General features: G+C 35.9%; 1 protein-coding gene across 1 annotated transcript in view; it reads right to left on the bottom strand.

Moving 5' to 3' along the window:
* Positions 1-26,957, bottom strand: part of TDRD3 (tudor domain containing 3) — a 229,870-nt gene that overhangs the window by 32,308 nt on the left and 170,605 nt on the right. The window contains exon 12 of the mRNA XM_018056823.1: positions 23,031-23,156. Coding sequence (XP_017912312.1) covers positions 23,031-23,156 — 126 coding nt within the window. The remainder of the gene's footprint in view (positions 1-23,030; positions 23,157-26,957) is intronic.

The raw sequence follows: 26,957 nt of genomic DNA, 5'->3' as shown, positions 1-26,957 counted from the left end.
TTACTAATTCAGGCTTAATGAAAAATGAGTAAGACTAATAAAAAGTTTATGGTACTCCCTCAAGAGTACAAAATGTATGATATAATATAATAGTCAAATTTCACTTTCATCATCTATGGAAAAGAGCAAGAAGGTCTCTTAAAAGCTACACTGAAATGAGGAGGGAAAACCTGTCGAAGGTTAAACACTAATTTATGCAAAACCCCAGTTTTGATAAGAATCTTGTCAATGTCAAGTGGCAGGTACACCGATGGCAGGACAGGCTGAAAAGCTCTGTGTCAGAGCTAGGACAGAAGTCGCCAATTTATGAAGGCAGTTACAAACCACCAGATTGCAAAAGTGTGAAAGAAAATGATGGAAATTTTTATAACTTTGCAGTCAACACTACTGGCTTAAAAGATTGCAGTTCTTATACTTTATAAGAAAAACTAGTTTACTTTAAAAGGCTTGTGGATTTTTATATTAGGGCTATATTGTAAGATTCTTAAGACGAAAGTTCATTTTACTACTAACATTCAAAAAGAAAATTTTAACAGAAAACATAAAAGGAAAAAAATTAATTTGAAGAAAAAGATGGTATAAGGAAGCAGTCTGAGTTTGCTTTCAAGAGCAATAGTTTGGGACAGATATCCAACTCCTCATCTGGAAGCTCCGATCAGTAAGTAATCACTGCTGCAGTCAGTAATTCATCACTTTGAGGATGTGAACAATAAGGGAACCTGCTAGTTCTAAATTCTTGAAGAAAAATGAGAGAAATGGAACTAACAGTAATTAAGAACCTATATGTCAGGCATTTCAATCATTCAATCAATGAGCAAAATGTTTATTGAGCAGCTACTCTGTTCTTTATGACAATCAAAAGATTATGTATCTTGCCCAAGTTATGCTGTACTCTAAAATCCATGCTCTTTCCACATATCCCAGTGGACAGAGAGGACAAAGGAGAGATTGTGTTAAACTTTTAAAGGCTTATATAAATAGATCAAAATCAAGTCTCAATTACATTTTAAATACATCATGAAATTAATAAAACAAAATGAATGTACATCATTTAGGTGCTATAGGTCTTAATGTAAAACATAAATTATCTACAATGCTATCTACTCCGAGCACTACCTACTATAAATGACTCAATGAGAGAATGAATTACCTTCTAATGGCTACACTATGGATAAGCAGCTACTATACTTTAATGAATTAGTGTTAAGTAAAGAACTTAGAATAATGCTGGGTACAACCTAAGTGTTCAATAAAGTTAGTTCATTAATGTTAACTCCATAAACATGCAGATGACACCACCCTTATGGCAGAAAGCCAAGAGGAACTAAAGAGCCTCTTGATGAAAGTGAAAGAAGACAGTGAAAAAGCTGGCTTAAAACTCAACATTCAAAAAACGAAGATCATGGCATCTGGTCCCATCACCAAATAGATGGGGAAACGATGGAAACAGTGACAGACTTTGTTTTTTGGGGCTCCAAAATCACTGCAGATGGTGACTGCAGCCATGAAATTAAAAGATGCTCGCTCCTTGGAAGAAAAGCTATGACCAACCTAGACAGCATATTAAAAAGCAGAGATATTACTTTGCTGACAAAGGTGCATATAGTCAAAACTGTGGTTTTTCCAATAGGTATGCATGAACGTAAGATTTGGACCATAAAGAAAGCTGAGTGCTGAAGAACGGATGCTTTTGAACTGTGGTGTTGGAGAAGACTCTTGAGAGTCCCTTGGACTGCAAGAAGATCAAACTGGACAGTCCTAAAGGAAATCAGTCCTGAATATTCATTGAAGGACTGATGCTGAAGCTGAAGATCCAATACTTTGCAAAGAACTGACTCATTAGAAAAGACCTTGAAGCTAGGAAAGATTGAAGGTGGGAGGAGAAGGGGATGACAGAGGATGAGATGGTTGGATAGCATCATCAACTCGATGGACATGAGTCTGAGCAAGCTCCAGGAGTTGGTGATGGACAGGGAAGCCTGGCATCCATGGGTTGCAAAGAGTTGGACATGACTAAGCAACTGAACTGAACTGAAAGTTAGCTCTGATTACTACTTCACAAGTGTAAAGTTCTATTCTTTATAATGCCATATACAACACAGCTTTTCTTTTACTGGTTTGAGTCAAGCGATTTGACTGTATTATCCTAGTGAGTTATAGATGCTGAAAATACATAAGCCTAAATAAGCCTTTATGTGGCACTTTACATTTACAAAGTGATTTTACAATTATTGGCATTAATACCAATGTAATACAAAAGTGAGGCTAAGAATCTGATCAATTAGCAACATGTTCATTTTCCTTTTGTAGAAAAAAGTGAACCCAGAGGCAATCTTCTCTACTGAGACAAATCCTACCAGCTTACCAAACATAGTCCATCTGTTTTTCAGTACCCATGGGGGACTGGTTCAGGATTGCTCCTTCATATAAAAATCTATGAGTGCTCAAGTCCCTTATAAAACTGACCCATACCCTTCTGTAGGCTTTAAATCATCTCTAGAGTACTTATACTATCTATTACAATATAAATGCTATGTGAATAGTTGCCTGCATGCAACAAAGTTAAGTTTTGCTTTTAGGACCTTTCTGTAATTTTCTTCAAATATTTTTGATTTATGGTTGGTGAAACCTGTGGATACAGAGGGCTCACTATAATTATCTTTATAAAATTTGTTCAACTTAATGTTCCCCTTCCCCCCGCGGGTATCTAGAGACATGGAATCTCCCCTGATAATATTACTAATGAGAAGGAAAATTTAATAATGCAGTAAAATTCACCAATACAAATATCTCCATACAAGATTCTTCACATTAACTATTACATGTTTCAAGACATTTCTCCTCAGAGGCTTAGATGAATATAAATAATTTTGTGTTGTATATATAATTGGAAAGTTCTTAAATTTGCCTAAGAATTTATGATTATAATACATTTTAAATAAGGGATGTTCATCAATTTCATAATTTGGTAAATCTCATAGTAATCGTTTCTGTTTAATGAGTGCCATCACATTCCATGGCATAAACACAGAGACAGATTACTTCCCTGCTCTCTTAGGAAAAGTTGAAAATAAGTATTTGAGGCTGTTTTTTTTCAGAAACATTTATCAATATTTTGGTATAGAAGCAATGAAAAAGGGCTATTCACTTCAATGGCAGAACAAGAATATTCCATGGCAGCTTAGAAATTAACTCTAATTGTGAACAGCATATGTTCTTAACTGGTTTCATATTTGAATTTTGTTTTATAATTCCATAGCTAGACACTGGACTGGAAGAAACACAAGCTGGAATCAAGATTGCTGGGAGAAATATCAATAACCTCAGATATGCAGATACCACCACCCTTATGGCAGAAAGTGAAGAGGAACTAAAAAGCCTCTTGATGAAAGTGAAAGAGGAGAGTGAAAAAGTTGGCTTAAAGCTCAACATTCAGAAAACGAAGATCATGGCATTTGGTCCCATCACTTCACAGGAAATAGATGAGGAAACAGTAGAAACAGTGTCAGACTTTATTTTTTTGGGTTCCGAAATCACTGCAGATGGTGATTGCGGCCATGAAATTAAAAGAGCTTACTCCTTGGAAGAAAAGTTATGACCAACCTAGATAGTATATTCAAAAGCAGAGACATTACTTTGCCGACTAAGGTCCGTCTAGTCAAGGCTATGGTTTTTCCTGTGGTCATGTATGGATGTGAGGGTTGGACTGTGAAGAAGGCTGAGCACCGAAGAATTGATGCGTTTGAACTGTGGTGTTGGAGAAGACTCTTGAGAGTCCCTTGGACTGCAAGGAGATCCAACTAGTCCATTCTGAAGGAGATTAACCCTGGGATTTCTTTGGAAGGAATGATGCTAAAGCTGAAGCTCCAGTACTTTGGACATCTCATGTGAAGAGTTGACTCATTGGAAAAGACTCTGATGCTGGGACGGATTGGGGGCAGGAGGAGAAGGGGACGACCCAGGATGAGATGGCTGATGGCATCACTGACTCGATGACGTGAGTCGGAGTGAACTCCGGGAGATGGTAATGGACAGGGAGGCCTGGCGTGCTGTGATTCAGGGGGTCGCAAGGAGTCGGACACGACCGAGCGACTGAACTGAACTGAACTGAACTAGCTAGACAACTCTTTGTCATGCAAAAATTATGATGAGCATTTAGAAAATATTTCCCTTATTTAAAACTGGTCTCTGTAAATAGGTCTGTTAAGAGACAGAAAAGTCAATAGATTAAGTTTTGAGAGATGGAGCAGAAGTTTTAAAACTTTCTATCTTATTTTCTTCTCTCCTTGCTTTGATAACGCACTCTAAATGAATGTTTTAGTAACTATCATGGTTTTTAAAACAATATCTCACATGCTTGCATGTGTTCACACCCAAACACACACAGAATCAGTGTCTTAGAATGCTCAAATACCCAATTAACATTCTTATCGATTCAATGTATTACTACCTGGCATGAAGATGAAGTCAAGAAGAGCTGAAACTTTGTTAACATTCCTAGGATTATACTAATGTTACTAGCAAGAGCTTAAAAGCATCTTCTCAGGGCACTTTCCAATGCTGAATTCTGCTGAGGTCCTAGGGCAATAATATAATCACAACGACTGTACAGAATTTCAAATATCAGATCTCTAATGAGAACCTCTACTGAAAATCGGCTGAGTGGTTAACTTGTTAGTTTCTGCTTAATAAACATGTAAAGTTTTCTCATTTGTACATCCACTTAACAAACTTTTCTTGCGGCTACTAAGACTAGAAATTAAGGATGAACTGTCACAGAAAACTGCTGAGAAAATAAAAACATTCTTGGTTAGCGTCTTCTCCCACTCTCCTGGGCCGTGTCTAATCTTTGTATCTCTTTCACACAGACATAGAGAACAAGTGCATGGATTCCAAGGGGGAAGGGAGTGTCAGAGGAACTGGGAGACTGGGATTGACATGTATACACTATAGACTGTTGGTATTGTTGTTTAGTCGCTTTTGCGACCCCATGGACTATAGACAACCAGGCTCCTCTGTCCATGGGATTTCCTAGGCAAGAATACTGAAGTGGGTTGCCATTTCCTTCTCCAGGAGATCTTCCCGACCCAGGGATCAGTTCCTCATCTCTTGCACTGGCAGGTAGATTCTTAACCACTGAGCCTCCAGGGACGCCTATACACTATTGTTACTACCTATAAAATAGATAACTAAAGAGAACATACTATATAGTACATGGAACTCGTTCTGTGGTGACTTGACGAAAAGGAAATCCAAAAAGAGGAGATATATATACATATGTATAGCTGATTCAATTTGCTGTACGTAGAAACTAACACAACATTGTAAAGCAACTATACTCAAATAAAAATTTAAAAATATATATCTTTACATCTCTCTTCGAAATTCTATTCTGACCCTCTTACTTTGAATAGATGACCTGCTTTTACTTGAGAGAGTAGTGTATTAGTGAAGAATTATTCACTTTCCTTCCTGGAAACCCAGCTGATAACATCATCCACACCTATATTTACTACTTCTCTCTCCTCTCTTTAGTACTCCTCAACATGTCCAAAGTAACCTAAAGTGGTCATATTCCACCTTCTCATCACAGCCTGGACTTTTTAAAATCCTTACCCCTATTCTACAAAATTTCCTTCTTTCTTTTCTTCACTTTGCCTTTGATATAAACATCTTTGGATTTTTACTGTAAGTTCCTTTACTACTTCTTCTCATCTTCTATCCTCTTTATCTTCATAACCAAGCTCTTATAAGAAGCTTATACCTCATTTTCTTATTTCCCACTTCCTCTCAAAAAAACCACAAATTGCCTTGCACATCTAGCATTCTACTGAAAGTGCATTCCAACAGTCATCGGTACCTGCTGATTGCCAAATCCAACAGCACTTTCCAATCCCACCCCCTCGGCCTCCCTAGTGTTCTATACTGTGGATTAGGCGTCCTTCCTCACCACCCAGCCCCAGTCCTCCCAAGCTACCACTGCTTCTCAATGTCCCTCCCACCCCTCACCTGTGAGATTCCCCCAAAGCTGACCCCTGTCCTTGCCTTTTCTCTTTTTACATGCTTTCTTTAGGCAATCTCACCCATACTCTTTATTTTTGCCTAGACTCTGATGACTCAAAAGTCCCCATCTCTTGCCTTAATTATTGCAATAACGAGTTTCCATGCTCTCTGCTTTCACTCAAGTCCATTTTCTATACCACAGGAAATAATCTCTTAAAGTAAAATCACATCATGACACTTCTCTACCTAAACTTCTCCACTGGTCCCTCTCCTGATCTATAACATTCCAGATACTTACTGTAACCCACCTGACTCTTCATCCTTCAACCCTACCTGACTCTCTGCTCAGCCTTCTCTACTGATACTTGCTACACCCAGACTATACTGCAAGATACCCACCCTCCCATGTTCTCCTACACTCTGCTGTTCTCTCAACACTTGATTCCATTTCTTCCCCAAGCTAAGTCCTTCAAAACTTTCAACTTTTACATTAAACTTCATTCATTCAGATTTAACAAGCATTTATTGAAAGCCTTATGTTTCAGGGACTGTTTGGAATGCTGAAGTACTAGCTGAGACAAAGTCCCTGTTCTCATAGAAATTTCACTTAGGAGCTGGAGGCAGGGGCAGGATATACAGAAAATAAAGCAGCGCAAAGTGGACAGAGGGTCTGTGTGATGGTTCACTGTTGTTTTATAATATGACAGTTGGGGAAGGCCTGGCCTCTTCTATGAGTCAGTTTTTGACTGAGTTAAGTATTTTCCATTTATTTCTGTTCTGTTTACAGTGAACTGATGGTGCTTTACTTGCCGGGCTCCTTTGCTAGTCTGACTCTCTTAGTGCAGACTACTCATCTATGCATTCCCACTGTTTAACACATAATCACTCTAAGGAAATGTGCTGTTCTGGGCACTGTTCGGGGTGGATAGATAAAGTCATATAATAAGTGCTCAAAAAGCTTTTTGAATAGATTAATACATATTTGGAATTGTAAGTTAATAAAATATCCAATATAAAAATTTTGTTTTACACTTAATATTTTAATAATGTATCAGAAACTAAAAGAGAGACAAAGAGTCAAAGTATCATTATTACATATTCCCAAAATGAAGAATGGCAACTAAGTACTGGCAGACCTCTGAGGTACTGTAGGTTTGGTTCCAGACCACTGCAATAAAGCGAATATCACAATAAAGGGTCATATAACTTTTGCTTTCCCAATGCAATTAAAACTTATATTTTTATTTATATTGTAATATGTCTTTAAACGTGCAATAGCATTATGTCTAAGAAACCAAAGCACATACTTTACTTTGTTGCTAAAATATGCTATCATCTGAGCCTTCAGTGAGTTGAAATCTTTTTGCAATAGCAACATCAAAGATCACCACAACAAATATAATAATATTAGTAAAGTTTGAATTATTTTGAGAATTATCAAAATGTGACATAGAGACACAAACTGAGCAGTGCTGGTGGGAAAGTGGCGCCAGGATACTTGCTCACCCCTTCATGGGCTACCGTCTTGTCAAGGCAGAGGGGTTTGCATAACTCAGCGAAGCTATGAGCTATGCCATGCAGGGACACCCAAGACACACAGGATAGTGCACAGTTTGGGCAAAAGATGGTCCACTGGAGGAGGGAACGGCAAACCACTCCAGGTACTAGCCATGAGAACCCCATGAACTGTATAAAAAGGCAAAAGATGTGACACCGGAAGATGAGCCCACAGGTCAGAAGGTGTCCAATGTGCTACTGGGGAAGAGCGGAGGACAACTACTAACAGCTTCAAAAAGAACAAAGTGGCCAGGCCAAAGCAGAAACGATGCTCAGTTATGGATGTGTCTGCTGATGAAAGTAAAAGCTGATGCTGTAAAGAACAGTATTGCATAGGAACCTGAAATATTAGGTCCATGAATCAAGATAAATCAGATGTGGTCAAGCAGGAGATGGCAAGGGTGAACATCTGAGGAATCAATGAACTAAAACGGACTGGAATGGGTGAATTTAACTCAGATGACCATTATATCTACTACTGTGGGTAAGAATCCCTTACCAGAAATGGAGTAGCCATCATAGTCAACAAGAGTCTGAAATGCAGTACTTGGGTACAATCTTCAAAATGACAGAAAGATTTTGGTTCATTTCCAAGGCAAACCATTTAACATCACAGTAATTCAAGTTTATGCCCCAACCACTGATGCCAACGAAACTGAAGCTGATCAGTCCTATAAAGACATACAAGACCTTCTAGAACTAATACCAAAACAATAAAGATGTCCTTTTCATCACAGGGGACTGGAACGCAAAAGTAGGAAGTTAAGAGATACCTGGAGTAACAGGCAAGTTTGGCCTCAGAGTACAAAATGAAGCAGGGCAAAGGCTAACAGAACTCTGCCAAGAGACTGCACTGGTCATAGCCAACACCTTTTTCAACAACACAAGAGACAACTTTACAGATGAACATCACCAAATAGTCAAAAGTGAAATCAGACTGATTACATTCTTTATAGCTGAAGATGGAGAAGCTGTATACAGTCAGCAAAAACAGGATCTGGAGCTGACTGTGGCTCAGATCATCAGCTCCTCACAGCTAAATTCAGGGTTAAAACGAAGAAAGCGGCAAAAATCACTAGGCCAGTCAGGTCTGACTTAAATCAAATCCCCTATGAATATACAGTGGAGGTGATGAATATATTCAAAGGATTAGATGTAGTAAACAAGAGTGCCTGAAGAACTATGCACAGAGGTCCATATTATACAGGGAAGCGAATAAAATCATCTCGAAGAAAAAGAAACGTAAGAAGGGAAAGTGGTTGTCTGAGGAGGCTTTACAAATAGCAGAGGAAAGAAGAGAAGTGAAAAGCAAGGGAGAAAAGGAAAGGTACACCCAACTAAATGAAGATTTCCAGAGAACAGCAAGGAGAGACAAGAAGGCCTTCTTCAATGAACAACAAAGAAACAGAGGGAAAAAAATCAGAAAGGGTAAGACTAGAGATCTCATCAAGAAAATTAGCATTATCAAAGGAACAGTTCATCCAAAGATGGGCAATACAAAGGACAGAAACCATAAAGACCTAATAGAAGCAAAAGAGATTAAGAAGAGATGAAAGAATACATAGAAGAATTGCACAAGAAAGATTTTAATGACCTGGATAACCACAATGGTGTGGTCACTCACCTAGAGCCAGACATTCTGGAATGTGAAGTCAAGTGGGCTTTAGAGGGCACTGCTGCCTATGAAGCTAGTGGAGGTAATGGAATTCCAGTAGAGTCATTTAAGATCCTAAAAGATGATTCTATTAAAGTGTTGCACTCAGTATGTCAGCAAACTTGGAAAAGTCAGCAATGGCCTCAGGACTGGAAAAGGTCAATCTTTATCCCAATTCCCAAGAAGGGCAGTACTAAAGAATGTTCAAACCACCAGATAACTGCACTCATCTCCCATACCACTAAGGTTATGCTCAAAATCCTTCAAGCTAGGCTTTAGCATTACATTGAGGAAAGGCAGAGGAATCAGAGATTAAATTGCCAACATTTGTTGGATCATAGAGAAAGCAAGGGAATCAAAGAAAAACATATACTTCTGTCTCATTGACTACGCTAAAGTCTTTGACTGTGTGGATTATAGCAAACTGTGGAAAACTCTTGGGTAGATGGGAATACCAGACCATCTTACCTGTCTCCTGAAAAACCTGTATGCAGATCAAGAAGCAAGAGACAGAACCCTGTATGGAACGACTGGTTCAGGATTGAGAAAGGAGTACAACAAGGTTGTTTATTATCACCTTGTTTATTTAACTTATACACCAGGCACATCATGGGAAATGCTGGGCTGGATAAGTTACAACCTGGAATCAAGATTGCTGGGAGAAATATTGCATCATCCGCATATCTGAGGTTGCAGATGATACCACTCTAGTGGCAGAAAGTGAAGAGGAACTAAAGAACCTCTTGATGAGAGTGAAGGAGGAGAGTGAAAAAGCTGGCTTAAAACTTCAGTATTAAAAAAACGAAGATCATGGCATCTGGTCCTGTCACTTCCTGGCAAAAGAAGGGGAAAAGGTAGAAGTAGTGACAGATTTCCTCTTCCAAGGTTCTAAAATCACTGTGGATAGTGACTGTAGCCATGAAATTAGAAGACAACTGCTTCTTGGCAAGAAAACTATCACAAACCTAAAGACATCACTTTGCCAACAAAGGTCCACATAGTCAAGGCTATGGTCTTTTAGAGCTTCCCTGGTGGCTCAGACGGTAAAGCGTCTGCCTGCAATGTGGGAGACCCGGGTTCGATTCCTGGGTCGGGAAGATCCCCTGGATAAGGAAATGGCAATCCACTCCAGCACTCTTGCCTGGAAAATCCCATGGATGGAGGAGCCTGATAGGCTACAGTCCATGGGGTCGCAAAGAGTCGGACACGACTGAGTGACTTCACTTCATGGTCTTTCCAGTAGTCATGTACAGATGTGAGAGCTGGACAATACAGAAGGCAGAGTGCCGAAGAATTGATGCTTTTGAACTGTGGTGTTGGAGAAGAGTCCTGAGGAAAAGAAGGTGATCAAACCAGTCAATCTTAAAAGGAAATCAACCCTGAATCCTCTTTGGAAGGACTGATGCTGAAGCTAAAGCTCCAATACTTCAGCCACCTGATAGGAACAGCTGACTCACTGGAAAAGACCCTGATGCTGGGAAAGATTGAAGGCAGAAGGAGAAGTGGGAGACAGAAGACGAGATGGTTGGATGGCATCACTGATTTACTGGACATGAACTTGGACAAACTCCAGGAGATTGTGAGGGACAGGGAAGCCTGGCATGCTGAAGTTCCTGGGGTCACAAAGAGTCAGACACAACTTGGCAATAGAACAACAACAGACTTGCTTGAACAGGGTTGTCACAAACCTTCAACTTGTGGAAAAAAAAATGTAGCATCTGCAAAGCATAATAAAGTCAAGTGCAATAAAAGGTATGCCTGTATTGATTAAATAAATACTTCATAGAAGAAATGCATTTTTCTAAGCATTTGAAAGCATGTGGGAGAGACAGAATTCTGAAGGTGTTTAAGTGTTCTGGGAATAGTGTTATCAAGAGAGAATTTTGAAATGAATTGGAAAGTAGGCTATAAGGACAAACTGAATGAAGGTGGTAATTTGCACTAGTTTAGTTGTAGGAGTATTTCATGTATTAATTATAGACAGAAACAAGCTCAAAGATCATGGTAAATTATCATGGAAAACCATAATTATGTTGCTGTTTAACCTCAATGAAGGCAAAATTAGAAAAAAATTATGTTTTTATTCATCCTACTCTTTTAAACTCCCATTATTTTCAGATCCTTTTTGCAAATTTTAACAATTTTAAACTAAAATTCTCTACTCATGATCAACTTTCCTCATGCTAATTTTATTTTGCTTGCTGTTACTTTTTCAAATAAAAAAATGTACTACAAAATTATGGAAAGGTTATAAAACTGAAAATAAGTATATACACATATCCAGAGTCTGTACATAATTCTACTGCATACACTATATCACTAGTGTATAAGTGATAGTGAGTATATTTTCCAGTCCTTTAGGAAGATTCTAGTTTCTCCTATTATCATATTGCTACAATGATCATCTCTCAGAAATGCACTTATTCCTTTTCTCTTTTCCTAGCAGAGATTAACAACTGTGAGACTATTAGTTTAAAGAACATAAACACTTTCAAGACTCGAAAAAATCAGAAAGATTACATCAATTAACACTGCCATCAGCAATGTGTAAGAGTACTCACATCACTTCATCTTTGCCAGCATGAACACTATCATTTAAATTTTTTCCCCATTAATTCACACATTTAACACTGTACTTAACTATTTCAATTTGCATTTGAATTCATACCAGAATTCAGTATTTTTAATTTTTAGTTATGAAAGATGACACTGCTACTTCAGCAAGAAACCATGTTAAGCATAAGTCAATGGTTCAAGGCTATAAAAATAAAATAATTACGATTTTTAAGACACTTAATCTAATCACAATAGGAGTAATGGTTATTGTGCTCCATGGTAATTAGGTATTAATGGCAAGCAGTTCACTTAAGGGGCTATTAATACTATTATTGACACATAGCCAAATCAAGCATTCTGAGATTATGGGGAAGGTTGGGTCAGATTAGAAGCTCTCATGCCCTCTTAAAGATCCCTTGATCTGAAATCAGATGTCACACAGAAGGCAAATTCTCCTTCCTATTAGCTCCATGCAGCCTCTATCAACTGAGCACCCAGTAAAGATAACAGGTGTTATAAATTTAGTTTGGCTGAGGGAGGCTAGAGTTTACTGAAAATCAAAGACGACGTGAACTCCAAGAGCTGACCAAAGAAATGGCCACTAAATCCCTTGTCTCTTCCCTATGATTACTCTTCAAGTTAGGATCTAGGAGTTCAATGACATTTCTGAAGATCTTTGAACTATTTCCATCTCCTTTCCCACAGAGAAAAAGAGGACAAGAGGCATAATCATACTCTCATGTACTCAGTCAACCTTACTAACAGAGAAGTGATCTGGGTAATGTAATTTAAGGGACTTCCTTCTGCCAACACTGTCTCCAAACTGCCACACATTGGAGATTCTTTGACATTTCTAAGCACATAATTCTGAGATTAAAGAAGAAAGGTGAGAGTGGGGAGGGTGAAAGGGGGTAGCAAGCCCACACTCTACAGTGAAAATTAATTTAACCAGCCTGGTTTTATAGTCTTAGAATACCTTAACTCTGAAGAATGCAGAGGATAGGAATGAGAGTTCCAATATGGAGAGGACATAGTGAAAAGCAAAAGGAGCTGTCATTCTTGGCTGCTTTAAAAATGCAGAGACAAGGATACTAGACTACAGAAGAACTGGGAAGAAGAAGGCCAGGTTATGATAATAACATTTTCATTTTCTATAGATCTATGGAGTTTACAAAGCACATGTCCAGTGATCATATTACCTAATCCTCACTATAACTGCACTAAAACTGAGACCCAGAGACAGGAAACAACTTACCCAAAGTCAGTCACAGGATGTAAGAGGCAGAGCTGGGGCTGACACAGGCCTTCTGACTTCTGTGCATCTCCAGCTCCCCTGGAGCTAGAGCAGGGCAAAAAGGGAGGTGGGAGTGATCTGCCCAAGACCAGTTCTGCCCTCTCCCCTTCTTTCAAAGGCCATGCTGAGCCGACACATGACTCTCTCAGGGACCCCTTCACATCAAATTCTTTCAGGATAAAGCACTCAGAATCTGAAAATGTTTCTCAACCTTGGGTCCAAGAATGGCAATCGGAAGTAAACAATGTCAGAAGTATTTTTGGCTGAAGTTTGCCATTTATGTGAAATTTATTAGAACTTCAAAGCATAGCAATGCTCATTTCAGAAAGCAAAACTTATTTTTATAATTGAGATTATTTAAAGTTGTCTTGTTCAAAAATTTTTTGTTTCAGTCCAACCTTTGAAACTATTATGAAAATTATTTTGAAAAATGTTTGAGAACCAAGATACCAAATCTACATTTTACCTTCTCTGTGGTCATTTTTTTTTCCCACCTTAATCTTCCCTCAGTCATTACTATCATTAAATCAATTCTACTCATTAGAATTAATACAATATTCAGCTTTTCACAGCCAATTTTAAGTGTTTTCAATGACTCAATGGGAAAATGTGCATATCTTCTTGAAATATAAACCTTACATTCATTTCTAAATTATATCTAAAATGATTTTATTGTAGCCTTTTATAAGAAATCTTCAATAACAAAATTTAGAGTTCTCAGCCTCAAGTTTCTTATATTTCTCTTTAATTTTTCTTAGGGAATTATATATTTAACTTTTCATCTGGACTGGTTACACTGAAGTTTAAAACACGGTCAGTGAAAATTTTTACTTTGTTTTGCTTATTTCCTAAGAATACAAGCATATGAGTTAAACTGTCTGGGTATGTGACCAATGTTTTATCATTTCTAGATCATTTTGTAATTAGCTCCACTACATCTCAGTCTCTAATAGGTTTTCTATTTATGAGAACAACTATCAGTAAGGCCAAGTTCTTAGTACACATTAATACTAATAAGGGCACATAAAAAGATCAGGGATATCTTTATTTGTGACCAAAGCTTTTAGAGCCTTTCTGAACGAATACTCACAAGTTCTTGATCTGTAATTCATTTGAATACTGATGATCAAATTCAGGAATTTTGTAATAAGATTTATACTACCTGATCACTTTAGAAGAAAAAAATACACGAGAATACACTTCTCCATGTTATTTTAAGCCTTTTAGTAAAGGAGTAATCCAAATGTTGAAACAAAACAGAATTTTTCATCTTTCAGGAATCTTCTTCGTCACTTAATGTCTACATGCTCAGTGGAATTAACCTGCTTTGATACTTTCTTTTGATTCAGTAGCCAATTGTCAGCTTAACAAAAACAGGGATTTCAGATTTTGCTTTAGCTTATTGGAGAATAACAAACAAACAAATGATGAAAATGCCTTACTGCTGGAACATAAAAATATCATGTGGGTTATTAGGCAAAAATTATAGAAAAAGAAAACCCAGCAATATTATAAAAGCCACAATGTGAGTCTTCATAAATGATTTTGAAAGTCTTTAACTTAGCACATGAAAGTTTCTAGAATTAGAATTAAGTTAAAATAAAATTAAAAGACCAGTGAGTTGTGTATAATGACGTGTAAAAAAGGATCTCAATTTTATCATTATGTAATAAAACACTACTACTAAAAGCATATGTGCTTAGAAGGGAAATAAAATTTCAGAGATATATTTTGTCCTCTATTAAAGAGAATTTGCCTTTTATTCTATCTGTAATATAAAAATATACTATTATGTTATTAATAAGTCTAGAAAATCCAAAACAATGTTTCTTAAGTCTTCAATCTATTTTATATGGAAAATCTGAAAAGTAGAAAGAAGAGCTATGATGTTTTTCAAAGTACCTCTTGTAGACTTTATATAACAGATTTTATACAGGAAAAAAAGAGGAGGGCTCCATGACCAAATAAGTTTGTGAATCAATAGACACTACATATGTCTCTCTCTTGGAAATTTAAAATACATATTAACCTGCTACTGACTCAAAGACATTCTATAATTAAAACTGTACTTAATTTTTTAACCCAGCATTTTCCAAATTTATTTAACCAGGAAGCAGAACTAACCCTGAACTAGATGGACTAGGCATGAAGACGTATGTACAAAAATACAATAACTTTTTAATCCTTATGATGATCTGAGCTGCTCAACTAGAACATTATCATTATGTTTAGTCCTAACAAACTACATTTTTTTTTAAGGCAAATTCTCACTATTGCAGTACTTCCTGTCCCTTCCGAATGGGGCTCTTAGCCAATGATAGGCCACTACTAATGGAGTTATTTCAAGCCAACATATAAAACTCTTGCCAGTAGTTTCCAAATTTAACAGAACTGGAAGCTATAACAGAGAGCTTCTCACAAGGCAGATCAACTCCACTCCTTTCCTAGAAGTGTGATAGTGAAGCCTACTGCACATGATTACATAATAAATAGTATAGGTCCAGTAAAGTTCAGGAAATTAGGATCAGTAGGAAGGATGACCAACTATCAAGAGACCAACTACATACCACCCACTAAAGGTAAAAAGAAAATACAGTTTAAAAAACAAAGTCAAAAATACAATGGTGTTTAAGAAACAGAATGAAAACACATAGAGATAACTAATAAATGAGATGAAAAAAAGCAAGAGTATAAGAGAACACAAATGACTATGTAAGGTTAAAAAAAGAAAATGGACAACTCATTTTGGTGTGCAATCAAACATGTATCCTAAGTCCCCTTTTAGCCCATCACCAATCAAGGGTCATAACTACTGATTTTAGAACTGAAAAGATACACTGCAGGAGCTCCATTTGAAAGGGAATAAATTCTGTATTGCAATGAGCAACATATTTTTGTACCTTTTAGGTACAGATGGAAGAATAAAAATCAGAACTGTGTGCAGTTTTTTTTTTTTAATTCAATAACAATGCCTCTTCAGATTTATAAAAATCTTTAAAATATACTGACATTAGTGCCAAGTCAAGGCACATGCCCAATATAAAAATAACATGTTTGGGAATAAGAAATAAAATAAAACAAAAATATTCCTCAAATTCATTTATTTTACTACTTTATTATCAATGTATTGGTAAATATTCTGCATATATACATTAAGGAATGATAAAATTGAGTGCAGTTTGAAATTACAGTTTTAAAAGTCCTGATAAATAAAGTAAATGAAACAATTAACATTTATGCTTGAAAGAGAACAAATCTTGGGCCGACCAAATCAAAAATGTCAAAGGAAAAGATAAGTCATCTGACAATCCTAGCCCCCTTAGGCTGTAGATTACTTCCAGGATGCCTCCTTAAGATTACTTTGAAGAAAAATCAAAATTACATATTATTTAGCATAAATCTAAAGCATCTTAAATTTACTTCTCCATTGACCAGTGCCACACTTCCATACTTTAAGTTGCTATTAATAAAGGGCAGACTTAAAAGATAAAAGATTAACATATCTTCTGATACTATTCATGTATACAAAAAATTGCTGTAGATTTTTCAATTATGCTAACTTGATTCTTAATATTTAAATAATATAAGGTTTAAAGTGTTTTATGAATTACAATTGAAATTAGAAACAAAAAAGCACATCTTAGGCAACCCCCTACCATGTTATTTTACTTTGTTATTTTTACCTTCAGTAAAAAGGAACATGAAATAATTACATGACATACTTTCATTGCTTAATAAAGGAAAACTCAGATCATCAGAAACTTTTTAAAGATGCTTTTATATAGCATCTTTAGCCTTCTGAATAGATTATAATATATTAAATTAAATTATCAGATAGCAAAATTCAAGTGGTACTTTAGTACTTGTTCTTCAAATAGCGTACTATTTTCTGAGTAGTAATTAAAGTGGTGAAATAAAGTATCTTTTGAATAATGTAGCCCAGTCAAAACTAGATCCTGAAGATTTTCATAATAATCTCTTACATTTCATAATAATCTTAAATTCACAAACTGAATTTGGGATTCAGGACATAGACATCAATGTATATCTAAGCTGATATATCATGTATATATCAATGTATATATTGATATATCAATGTATATGGCATGCATTTTTGAATGAATCATCTCTCCCTCTATGCAGAAGCTTTGATATCTCCAGTAAAGTCCTTTTGTATGATCCACAATCTCCTGTGGGAACTGTGAAAAGTTGAATGGCAGATTAAGAAATAAATAAAGCATATCTAATACAACCAAATTTTATTAAAACTGAGCTAAAAGACATTGCATGGAAATGCCTAAGTTCTATCACCTATAATCTGAAAATTATGTTCTTAAATGCAGCTAAGACAGCTACACTCTTTTTGATTTACTCTGTGTTTATATTCAAAAGAGAAAGACCACTGCTTACACAGAAATTTTTGAAAGGGAAGTATCCCAAAAATACACACAGTGGAAGAAAATGCATTATAGTATTTCACTGACTTTACTTAAATTATGCAGAAATTTAAGTATGGTAAATTATACCCATTAATTTATTTTAGAATTTATTAGCAGAAATGAAAAACCTTCTCGACTATGATCAAATATGTGCCTGTACTTTTTACTGGATACTAACTGGCAGAATCTCACTGTTACATAATTCTAATTTCTCTTTGAAGTTAATGGTTTCTATAACAATTATCCCCTTTTTAATATTTATTATGATCTTTTGATATCAAATACACACGAGATATAGCCTAACTTTACCCCTATATCTTTAAAATTTCTAACATGACCTTGTTATAATACATTTAAGATTCATTTTTAATTCATTAATTTGCATATCACAAGTCTCTATCTCCTTTCTCATTAAATAGGTTAGGAATGGGGGGGGTTATATGTTTCTCTTTAGTATTTCTATTAGTGGTAGAATACTTCATGGCTTTTTATGAACATTATTTGAATTTGGAAAGGTAATTTTCAAATTTGCCTCCCAGGGTGACATTATAATATAAACTTTGTACAAAAAGTAAAAGTTGAGATTAATAGTTCTTTTTGTAATATATGCTAAAATTAAAATATATATATAATTATTTTAAAAAGAAATCCAAACCTACCTAAAAGGAAATTTACTTTTTAAATAGATAAAATCAATAAGAAATTTTAAACACATAAAATTCATTAAATCACACTTTCTTCTTCCATAATTTATCTTCAAATAAGGAGAAATAAAATATAGACCTTAAACATTATTAAAATTAAAACATCAATAAACAAGATTTTTCCCACTTATATCTTCTTTTAAAGCTTCAAGAGGTAAATGAAGACTCTCACAAGATATTTAAGTTTGTTTCACACAATTGGAAATAGTACACAGGACTTCTGTGTGTTCTGAGTACTAACATATACCCCTCACCCAGAACAATACCTCGCACCTAAACAGACAGATATGCAGTAAGTATTTATAGAATAAAACTAATCTATACAATAAATTTTATAGTTGGAAGAATGGCTGAACAAAGATCTTTTCCTCATAGTATAACACTATGAAACTTCAAAAAGTTTAGAAATCAGTATGTTCTAAAATATTTCTTGAGATATAAAAGTCTCAGTGGCATACAAGTCATAAATATTCTGGGAAAATCAGGACTTGACACTATCTTTCCAGATTTAGATAAGTAACTCAGAAAGAACAACACTCCAAAAGCACAAAAGATTTGTCTGAGCAGCAGCACCAGAGTATTTTAAAGAGTAATTCCAAGTGGCCTGTGGCATCTTTTTACTGTTTTCCTGATATTAGTTTTAGAGTTAAAAGGAGTAAATTTGGAAATAGCTGCACAAAACATAAATAGGTTTCCTTTGCCCCTAATGTTTCACACACAGTGGTCAAGAAAATAAAACAGAATTATGGTTTTCTCCCTATACAGTTTTATAAATAATATGAGATTGCAAATGATTCATTTACTTTGGTAAAATAAAGAAAATCCTGCAACATACAAAGAACATTAAAAATTATAGGATTTTTCCAGTTAAGAATGAGCTGCAAATCTCACATTATATTGATAGTTTAATCGTGCTAGAAGAAAAAAATCAAGGATGACAGAACAAAAAGTTCAGTAGATCAGTTTGGAGGAAACAAAGTATTTAATCATAATCAGAATGTATACGTTCATCAACTAATGTATCATCACTGTGTATGCTCTGAAAATACACAAATAGATGGGGAAACTAGAAATTTGTCTACAGACAGATTTAAGGCAAATAGCTCTTAAACTACATGAAGAAAAAAATTAACACTTAAACTATTAAATTTTTGTCTTAATTTTCCAAAAGAGACTATTAACTTAGTCATTGAGTCTCTTAATATTTCATGCTTTTATTTAATAATTCATCCTTACACCTTTAAGACAATACAGACAACCGATTCCTATAAAGATTTTTGGTGTATATGCAGACTTCTTGGTTGTATTATTTTTCCTGCAAACTATTAAAAAAATCTCAATGAATGCTCATTGCTGTATTTAGGAAGACAAGAGATTTTCCAAAATCTTATGGCAATAACAAACATAAACCTTAATTAGACATATGAAATCATTTCACAATTAAAAACAGTAATGTACATATGTAGCACAAGAGTTAAAAAATTAAAAACCTATACAATCCACAGTGTGAGTAAATAACTCTGCTAAGGCTTCTATCAGCCTCACCTTACCTTTGTAGCCCTTTAATGTTTCTAGTATGACATGAATTAGAGTTACCTTCTTATTGGTATAGTGAATGTTTTACTTTGATTAACTTAGAATTTGTTATAATTCCAAAGTTACAAAAAGAAAAAGTGCTCACAGACCCCAATATTAGTCCTCTCAGAGGATAACGAAACGATACACTAATTCTGTGTTAAATGTACTGACAGTCACACTGACTGTTTTTCTTCAGAGGCTTTTTATGTATATGGACACATACTTTTTTTTTCTTTAGTGGAGATGAGTGAAAATATGTTAAGGTGTGCCTTCTATTCAAAAAGGAGCTGCATCTACAACTAAGTCAATTATTCACATAGATGAGGAAGAAAGGATGATCTTATCTCAATAATACTGTTTATGATCCAAAAATATTTGTTATATTAATTCATGCAACAGCATAAAACATCAAGAATCACTTGATTATTTATATTAGGAAAAAAGAAATACCAGAATCTCCAAAATATTTAATAATACTATCCTGCCTCTTCCTGCAAAATATTTCATGGATCTTATTGGGAAGAACCCCTGGAGGAGGGCATGGCAACTCACTCCGGTATTCTTGCCTGGAGAATTGTATGGACAGAGGAGCCTGGCAGGCTATTAGTCCATAGGGTTGCAAAGACTTGGACACGACTGAAGTGACTTAGCACAGCATGAAAGATTTTTAAGTTAACTGCAGAAAAAGTAAACAGGTTAAAAAAATAGCACAGTAAAGCCTAGATGAGGTACGGAGAACATGAAAGTACTGCTGTGGTTCAGAATCACTACATAGGCTATCACATGTGATACATTTATTGTTCAGCCAAGTTTACAATGGCCTAAAATCAATAAAACAATGAGGGCTATTAAAGAGGAAAAAGGAAATGTCACTGACTTAGAAAGAAAAAGATCACTTGGCACCAAACACCTCTGAGTAGAAGAGCTACAATGAGGAATAAGAAAGGTGCTCAACAGCTCAGTCTACTCTGGAACAGAAAAAGGAAGTAGAGAGGAAACAAAGTAAGGAAACTTAAATTTTTTTTAGGGAGAAAAGAATGAAATTAATCTCTTATTAAATCTCCTAAAAAAACACTAAATGTAAAACTCTTATTTTGACTCTGTAGTGGCTAACATGGGAATCACATGATGAATAACAAACCTGGGCTCACCTTCTAGAAATACAGACTCAATAAACAGACAATTGCATTAAGATGTGAGCATTGACTTTAAAAAAAGAGAATAAAAATAGCCATCATGTGGGAATCAAAAGGGCAAAAGATATAGTTGTACCAAGTTTCTCCAAGAAAAGATATAAATTAGACAGTAATGTAATTAGGGGAAAAGCAGCTAAACTTTAGAGAATGAGAGTGAGAGAAAGGATCTCTTACTTAATTATACAGTATAAGATATGAATGTTATATTTTAAAATATGAAACAATAAGCTACCTAGAATATGATCAATTTTCTGGAATAAAATGGTCAAGAAAAAATATCCATGGGCCCAAATATGATTACTGCTACTAGATTTTCGTTATAGCTTTATTTATCTTCTTTTTTTGAGGGGTGAAGTGGGCAATGACCCTGAGGTCATGACAGGAAAATCTAGAAGGATCAAAACTAAATCAAAAGAAGTTCATAAGAAAACAAGTATGCTATAATGATGAAGGCTACTGTCTAAATGATATAATTTTCTAGTATATCTTTATATTTTAGGGAAACAGCAACAAATCAGGTTTCTAGTAATAAGTAGAAATATCAATAACCTCAGTTATGCGGATGACACCACCCTTATGGCAGAAGTGAAGAGCAACTAAAAAGCCTCTTGATGAAAGTGAAAGAGGAGAGTGAACAAGTTGGCTTAAAGCTCAATATTCAGAAAACGAAGATCATGGCATCTGGTCTCATCACTTCATGGGAATACATGGGGAAACAGGGGAAACAGTGTCAGACTTTATGCTTTTGGGCTCCAAAATCACTGCAGATGGTGACTGCAGCCATGAAATTAAAAGACGCTTACTCCTTGGAAGGAAAGCTATGACCAACCTAGATAGCATATTCAAAAGCAGAGACATTACTTTGCCAACAAAGGTCCATCTAGTCAAGGCTATGGTTTTTCCAGTAGTCATGTATGGATGTGACAGTTGGACTGTGAAGAAAGCTGAGCACCAAAGAATTGATGCTTTTGAACTGTGGTGTTGGAGAAGACTCTTGAGAGTCCCTTGGACTGCAAGGAGATCCAACCAGTACATTATACAGGAGATCAGCCCTTGGTGTTCACTGGAAGGACTGATGCTAAAGCTGAAGCTCTAATACTTTGGCCACCTCATGTGAAGAGTTGACTTATTGGAAAAGACTCTGATGCTGGGAGGGACTGGGGGGAGGAGGAGGAGGGGACAACAGAGGATGAGATAGCTGGATGGCATCACCGACCTGATGGACATGAGTTTGAGTGAACTCCACGAGTTGGTGATGGACAGGGAGGCCTGGCGTGCTGTGATTCATGGTGTCGCAAAGAGTCGGACATGACTGAGAGACTGAACTGAACTGAACCCACAAATTAGAGACAGAAATTTTTAAAAAAAAAAATCTGTATTAATCAAATTCTAATATGCTTTGTCCTCTTGTTTTTGCCTAAATGTAGAGACTCTATGTAAAGTTACATAAATCTTGCATACAATGGACTCCAGGAGGTCAATATATCTAAATTATATCAACAAAACTGTCAGTTTTGATGTAACATTTGGCAACAAAATTAAATATTATTCAACAAAGATATTTAAATTTAATCTGTACATGTACATATATATGTGTAGTAAATGCATATGAATTCACATATAATTTAAAGTATTTTTCTTAATTTTACATTTAACTAAAATAATAAAGATTATACATGTATCCAGAAGAGATTTAAATTTGACAATTGCTGGACATAATTTAGCCAAATTTAAATAGTAACAAACTGGGAAAGAATAAAATATGCATAAAGACTCATAAAAACACATACACATTTTTGGCAAACATAAATAAGGGCACTTATTGCCAAATATAATATAACAAAGCATTATATAAAAGAAGTAATTGCAATGCACTCATTCTTACTGTAGCTTAAGGTAATTATTAATTAAAACCTTACTTTAGGAGTAGCCAGTTTTAAACAAAACATTTTTCCACTGGAAAATTTAGCATTGCTATGACTAATCTTTCAGAGCTATTTATTTCCTTCAAAACAGCTTATGTCTTTGTATATAATTTGGATCACATACCCATGCCTCTGACTGAATGGGCCTCATGTTGCTTAGTAGCACCTCTTCATAGTTTCCATAATCAATGAATTTAACAACTGCTGTCATACCTGAAGAATGAAGAGCTTCAACTTCTGCTCGGTAAAACTGAGGAGACAAAAAGGAGTTTTAAACAGGACGATCAACATTGTCTAGATAAGGTGATGCATGATGGAAATATAAATACTTGAAATGTTACAAATGTTAGTATTTTTTGAAAGCTCATTTTTAAGTCAATTGTATTGCAATATCATTGTATTAGCTTTAAGTGGAAAACATAATAATCTGATATATGTATATATTGTGAAATGACCACCACAATAAGTCTAGTTAGTGTCCATCACCACAAATGGTTATATTTTTTCCTTAGGATGAAAACTTTAAAGATATAAATCTGTTAGATAAGATATAAATTCTCTTAGCAACTTTGAAATATATAATATTTTAAAAAATAATTTTTAAGATAATGCATTTTTAATTTATTCTAATTGGAGGATAATTACATTACAATATTATTATGGTTTTTGCCATACATCAACATGAATCAGCCACAGGGGCACATGTGTCTCCCCATCTGAACCCCCCTTCCCACTTTCCTCCCCACCCCATCCCTTAAGTTATCCCAGAGCATGGGCTTTGAGCCCTGCTTCATGCATCGAACTTGCACTGGTTATCTATTTTACATATGGTAATACACATGCTTCAGTGTCATTCTCTCAAATCATCCCACCCTCACTTTCTCCCACAGAGTCCAAAATTTACTTTTGGATAATCATAAATTGGCTAAGAAAAAGAGAGATTCTCTTATCTGTGTGAGTTCTGACATACACTGAGCAGTAGTAAGATTTCAGAACCAAGAGGATCAGTAGAGAATATTCGCATACTAATGGGTGCAAAAAGAACTAGTGTTTTTCAACGTCTCCTTGTTAGCCACTGAAGCCCTTTGACATTAGTAAAACAGTTCTTATGTACTAATTAGAGTGTATAAGTATGAAGTAATTTATTTAAAAAACAGAAATACATGTCAAAGAAAAATCCTCAAAGGCTCATTGTCATTGCTATAGTCATACAGGCAGCTGTGGTGAAGCAGAGTTCCCAGGTAGGAAGTAAGCACACTGCTTATATCTAGGATTTATAGGATTTAAGACACTGTAAGACCAAACCCTTTTATTTCTTCCGTTTATCCAGTATTACTTGGCTCTGGGAACCAATGCACAAAGTCACCAGGAACTGAATTCACATAACAACTTCAATTTTTAATTTTATCTGTTAAGGCAACTTGGAGTAGATCAACTGATTGGAGTATTACCTTCACTATAGATCAACCCATTTAGACTCTAATTATAGGTATGAATGTTGCTTAATGAACATGGAATAGCAACAAAAAACTCTTAAAATTCTTATTTACTCTCAAGAAAAGTTTTTTTTTCAAACAAGGGAGTTGGACGCTCTTGTAACAGTCTACTCTGACAGTGACTCAGTATAACAGGACCCCACAAGACCTTCCCAGGACAGACGCTCCTTCTCCCCCAGGTCCTCCATCTGCTGCTTGTCTACAGAAAAGCTTAACCAAGGAATAAATGTAATCAGAGAAGTGAAAAAACGTGGAAACAAAGGAAAACAGTCAAGCAAGACAAAATAATAGTTTAGCCATTAAGCAAAGTTAAGGACCTTCAGTTTCTCCTCAAGAGCTACAGATACATATTCTGAGTTAAATCCTTTGACTGTTTTGCAGATACAGAAACCCCCACTAGACAGAGGAAGTTAACCACATGATGACCAGATTGTAGTTATGACATAAGCTCTTCCATCTTACACAATTTCAAGAACTGGCCTCAAGGAAATGGGAACAATACTTGTACTTAAAACAACTATATGATGCTGATCAGATCACTACATGACTAATTTCAAGATGATTTTTGGAGCTGTTCTGCATGTAGCTCCCCTCCACCAACCCTTCCATCTACCTGTAACTCCCTAAATATCTCCTTTAAAAGCTCTTTCCCCTGATTAGCAAAAGGGAGCTGGTTAGGGGAGCTAGTTTTTGGGCCATGAGTCCATCTTCTTCCCAGAACAGCACCAGTTTCCTCAACAAAGCCGTCTTCCCTTTTACCCAACACTTGGTTCTCAAAAATTGGCTTTCAAGCAGCAAGTAGCCAAGCCTGAGTTCAATAACGTTCATGGGTTCACCAGAATCAAAAAATGCTAAAGGCAACAAAAATTCTTATTCTTGATAACCTTCGAAATTGGCAGTTACTGTGGGTGTACCAAGAAAGAATCTGCTTTTACTAGTGTGTGTGTGTGTTTGCCAAGTCACCTCAGTTGTGTCTGACTCTTTGTGATCCTATGGACTGCAGCCTGCCACACTCCTCTGTTCATGGGATTCCCCAGGCGAGAATAATGGAGTGGATTGCCATACCCTCCTCCAAGGGATCTTCCTGACCCAGGGATCTAACCTGCATCCTTTACACTTCCTGCATTGGCAGGCAGGTTCTTTACCACTAGCACCATCTGGGAAGCCCAACTAACTAGTATACGCCATACTATTAAAGTTACTAAATTAATCATGGTATTTCTTTTCCAGATCTGGATGCAAAAAGATTACAGATACCATGCCAGAATTTTTCCTTATCTTAGAGATCTAGTTATATATCCACATCTCTCCTTTCCTCCTTTAGTTCTTAGCCTTACACTTCCATGTTCTGTAAAGTGCTGTATTTCTCGAATACTTCAACTATAAGCTTTTTAAACAATTATGTCAGTTAAGTTCAACAATGACAAACAATCATAATATATAACCTAGAAAAACAACTTGACATCCTTTTAGGAACTTACTAAAGATAACCTGTGTAAAAAATGGCTTCTGCATAACATGGAAAGTAAAGGTGTAGTGATATGGCATTTGATATAGCTAGGAGTGCAGGAAAAGCTTCCTGGGGCAAATGACAACGGGTATAATCTTCAAGGATGAAGAGTATTTAGCCATGCTAAGAACTGAGAAAGGTGTTCCAGTAAAAGTTACAGAAACAAAACATGAAGAAGAGTATGAAGTGAAGTGAAGTGAAGTCACGCAGTTGTGTCCGACTCTTTGCAACTCCATGGGTTGTAGCCCACCAGGCTCCTCAGTCCATGGGATTTTCCAGGCATGAATACTGGAGTGGGTTGCCATTTCCTTCTCCAGGAGATCTTCCTGACCCAGGGATTGAACCTGGGACTCCTGCATTGTAGGCAGCCGCTTTACCGTCTGAGTATAAAGAAAGTGAAGTCGCTCAGTCATGTCTGATTCTTTGCAACCCCGTAGACTGTAGCCTACCATGCTCCTCTGTCCATGGAATTTTCCAGGCAAAAGTACTGGAGTGGGTTGCCATTTCCTTCTCCAACCGTCTGAGTATAGGATATAACAAATAGTTTTAAATTAATTATGGCATGATGTAAGAAGGGTTGCCAATAAGACAAGATAGTAAGGGTCAGTGGACAGAGGCTCTATAGGCATGCTGGACTACAAGTGAAATATTTTAACTAGGAAGAATGACAAGATGACAGTGATGGCAGTTCCAGTGACGATTTTAAGAGGAATAAGACTTAAGGCAAGGAGACCACTTTAAAGGTTTGTCCCAGTTGATAAGGCTGAAAGAGCTGAACTAGTCATGGCAGATGTACAGGGAGAATGCTCAGTCTTTCTATGAAAGCAAAGCTTGAGAGAAGGCAAGATATCATGAGGAATGTTTTAAATGATACTAACTGATTGCTTCTAAAACATCATTTATAATGCAGTTAAGATTATGGTTTCTTAATTACAGTTATAGATAATACTTTTCTTAAGCCTTTACCCTAGTCTCTGGCTAGAAAATTGGAAAGTTGCCTGTTCTTGATAAGACACTGATAAGTTATCTCTTAAATTAGGTGGTT

Source organism: Capra hircus, chromosome 12 (genome assembly GCF_001704415.2).
Source record: "Capra hircus breed San Clemente chromosome 12, ASM170441v1, whole genome shotgun sequence".
Classification (NCBI taxonomy): Eukaryota; Metazoa; Chordata; class Mammalia; order Artiodactyla; family Bovidae; genus Capra; species Capra hircus.
This window is presented reverse-complemented; position numbering and strand designations above follow the sequence as displayed.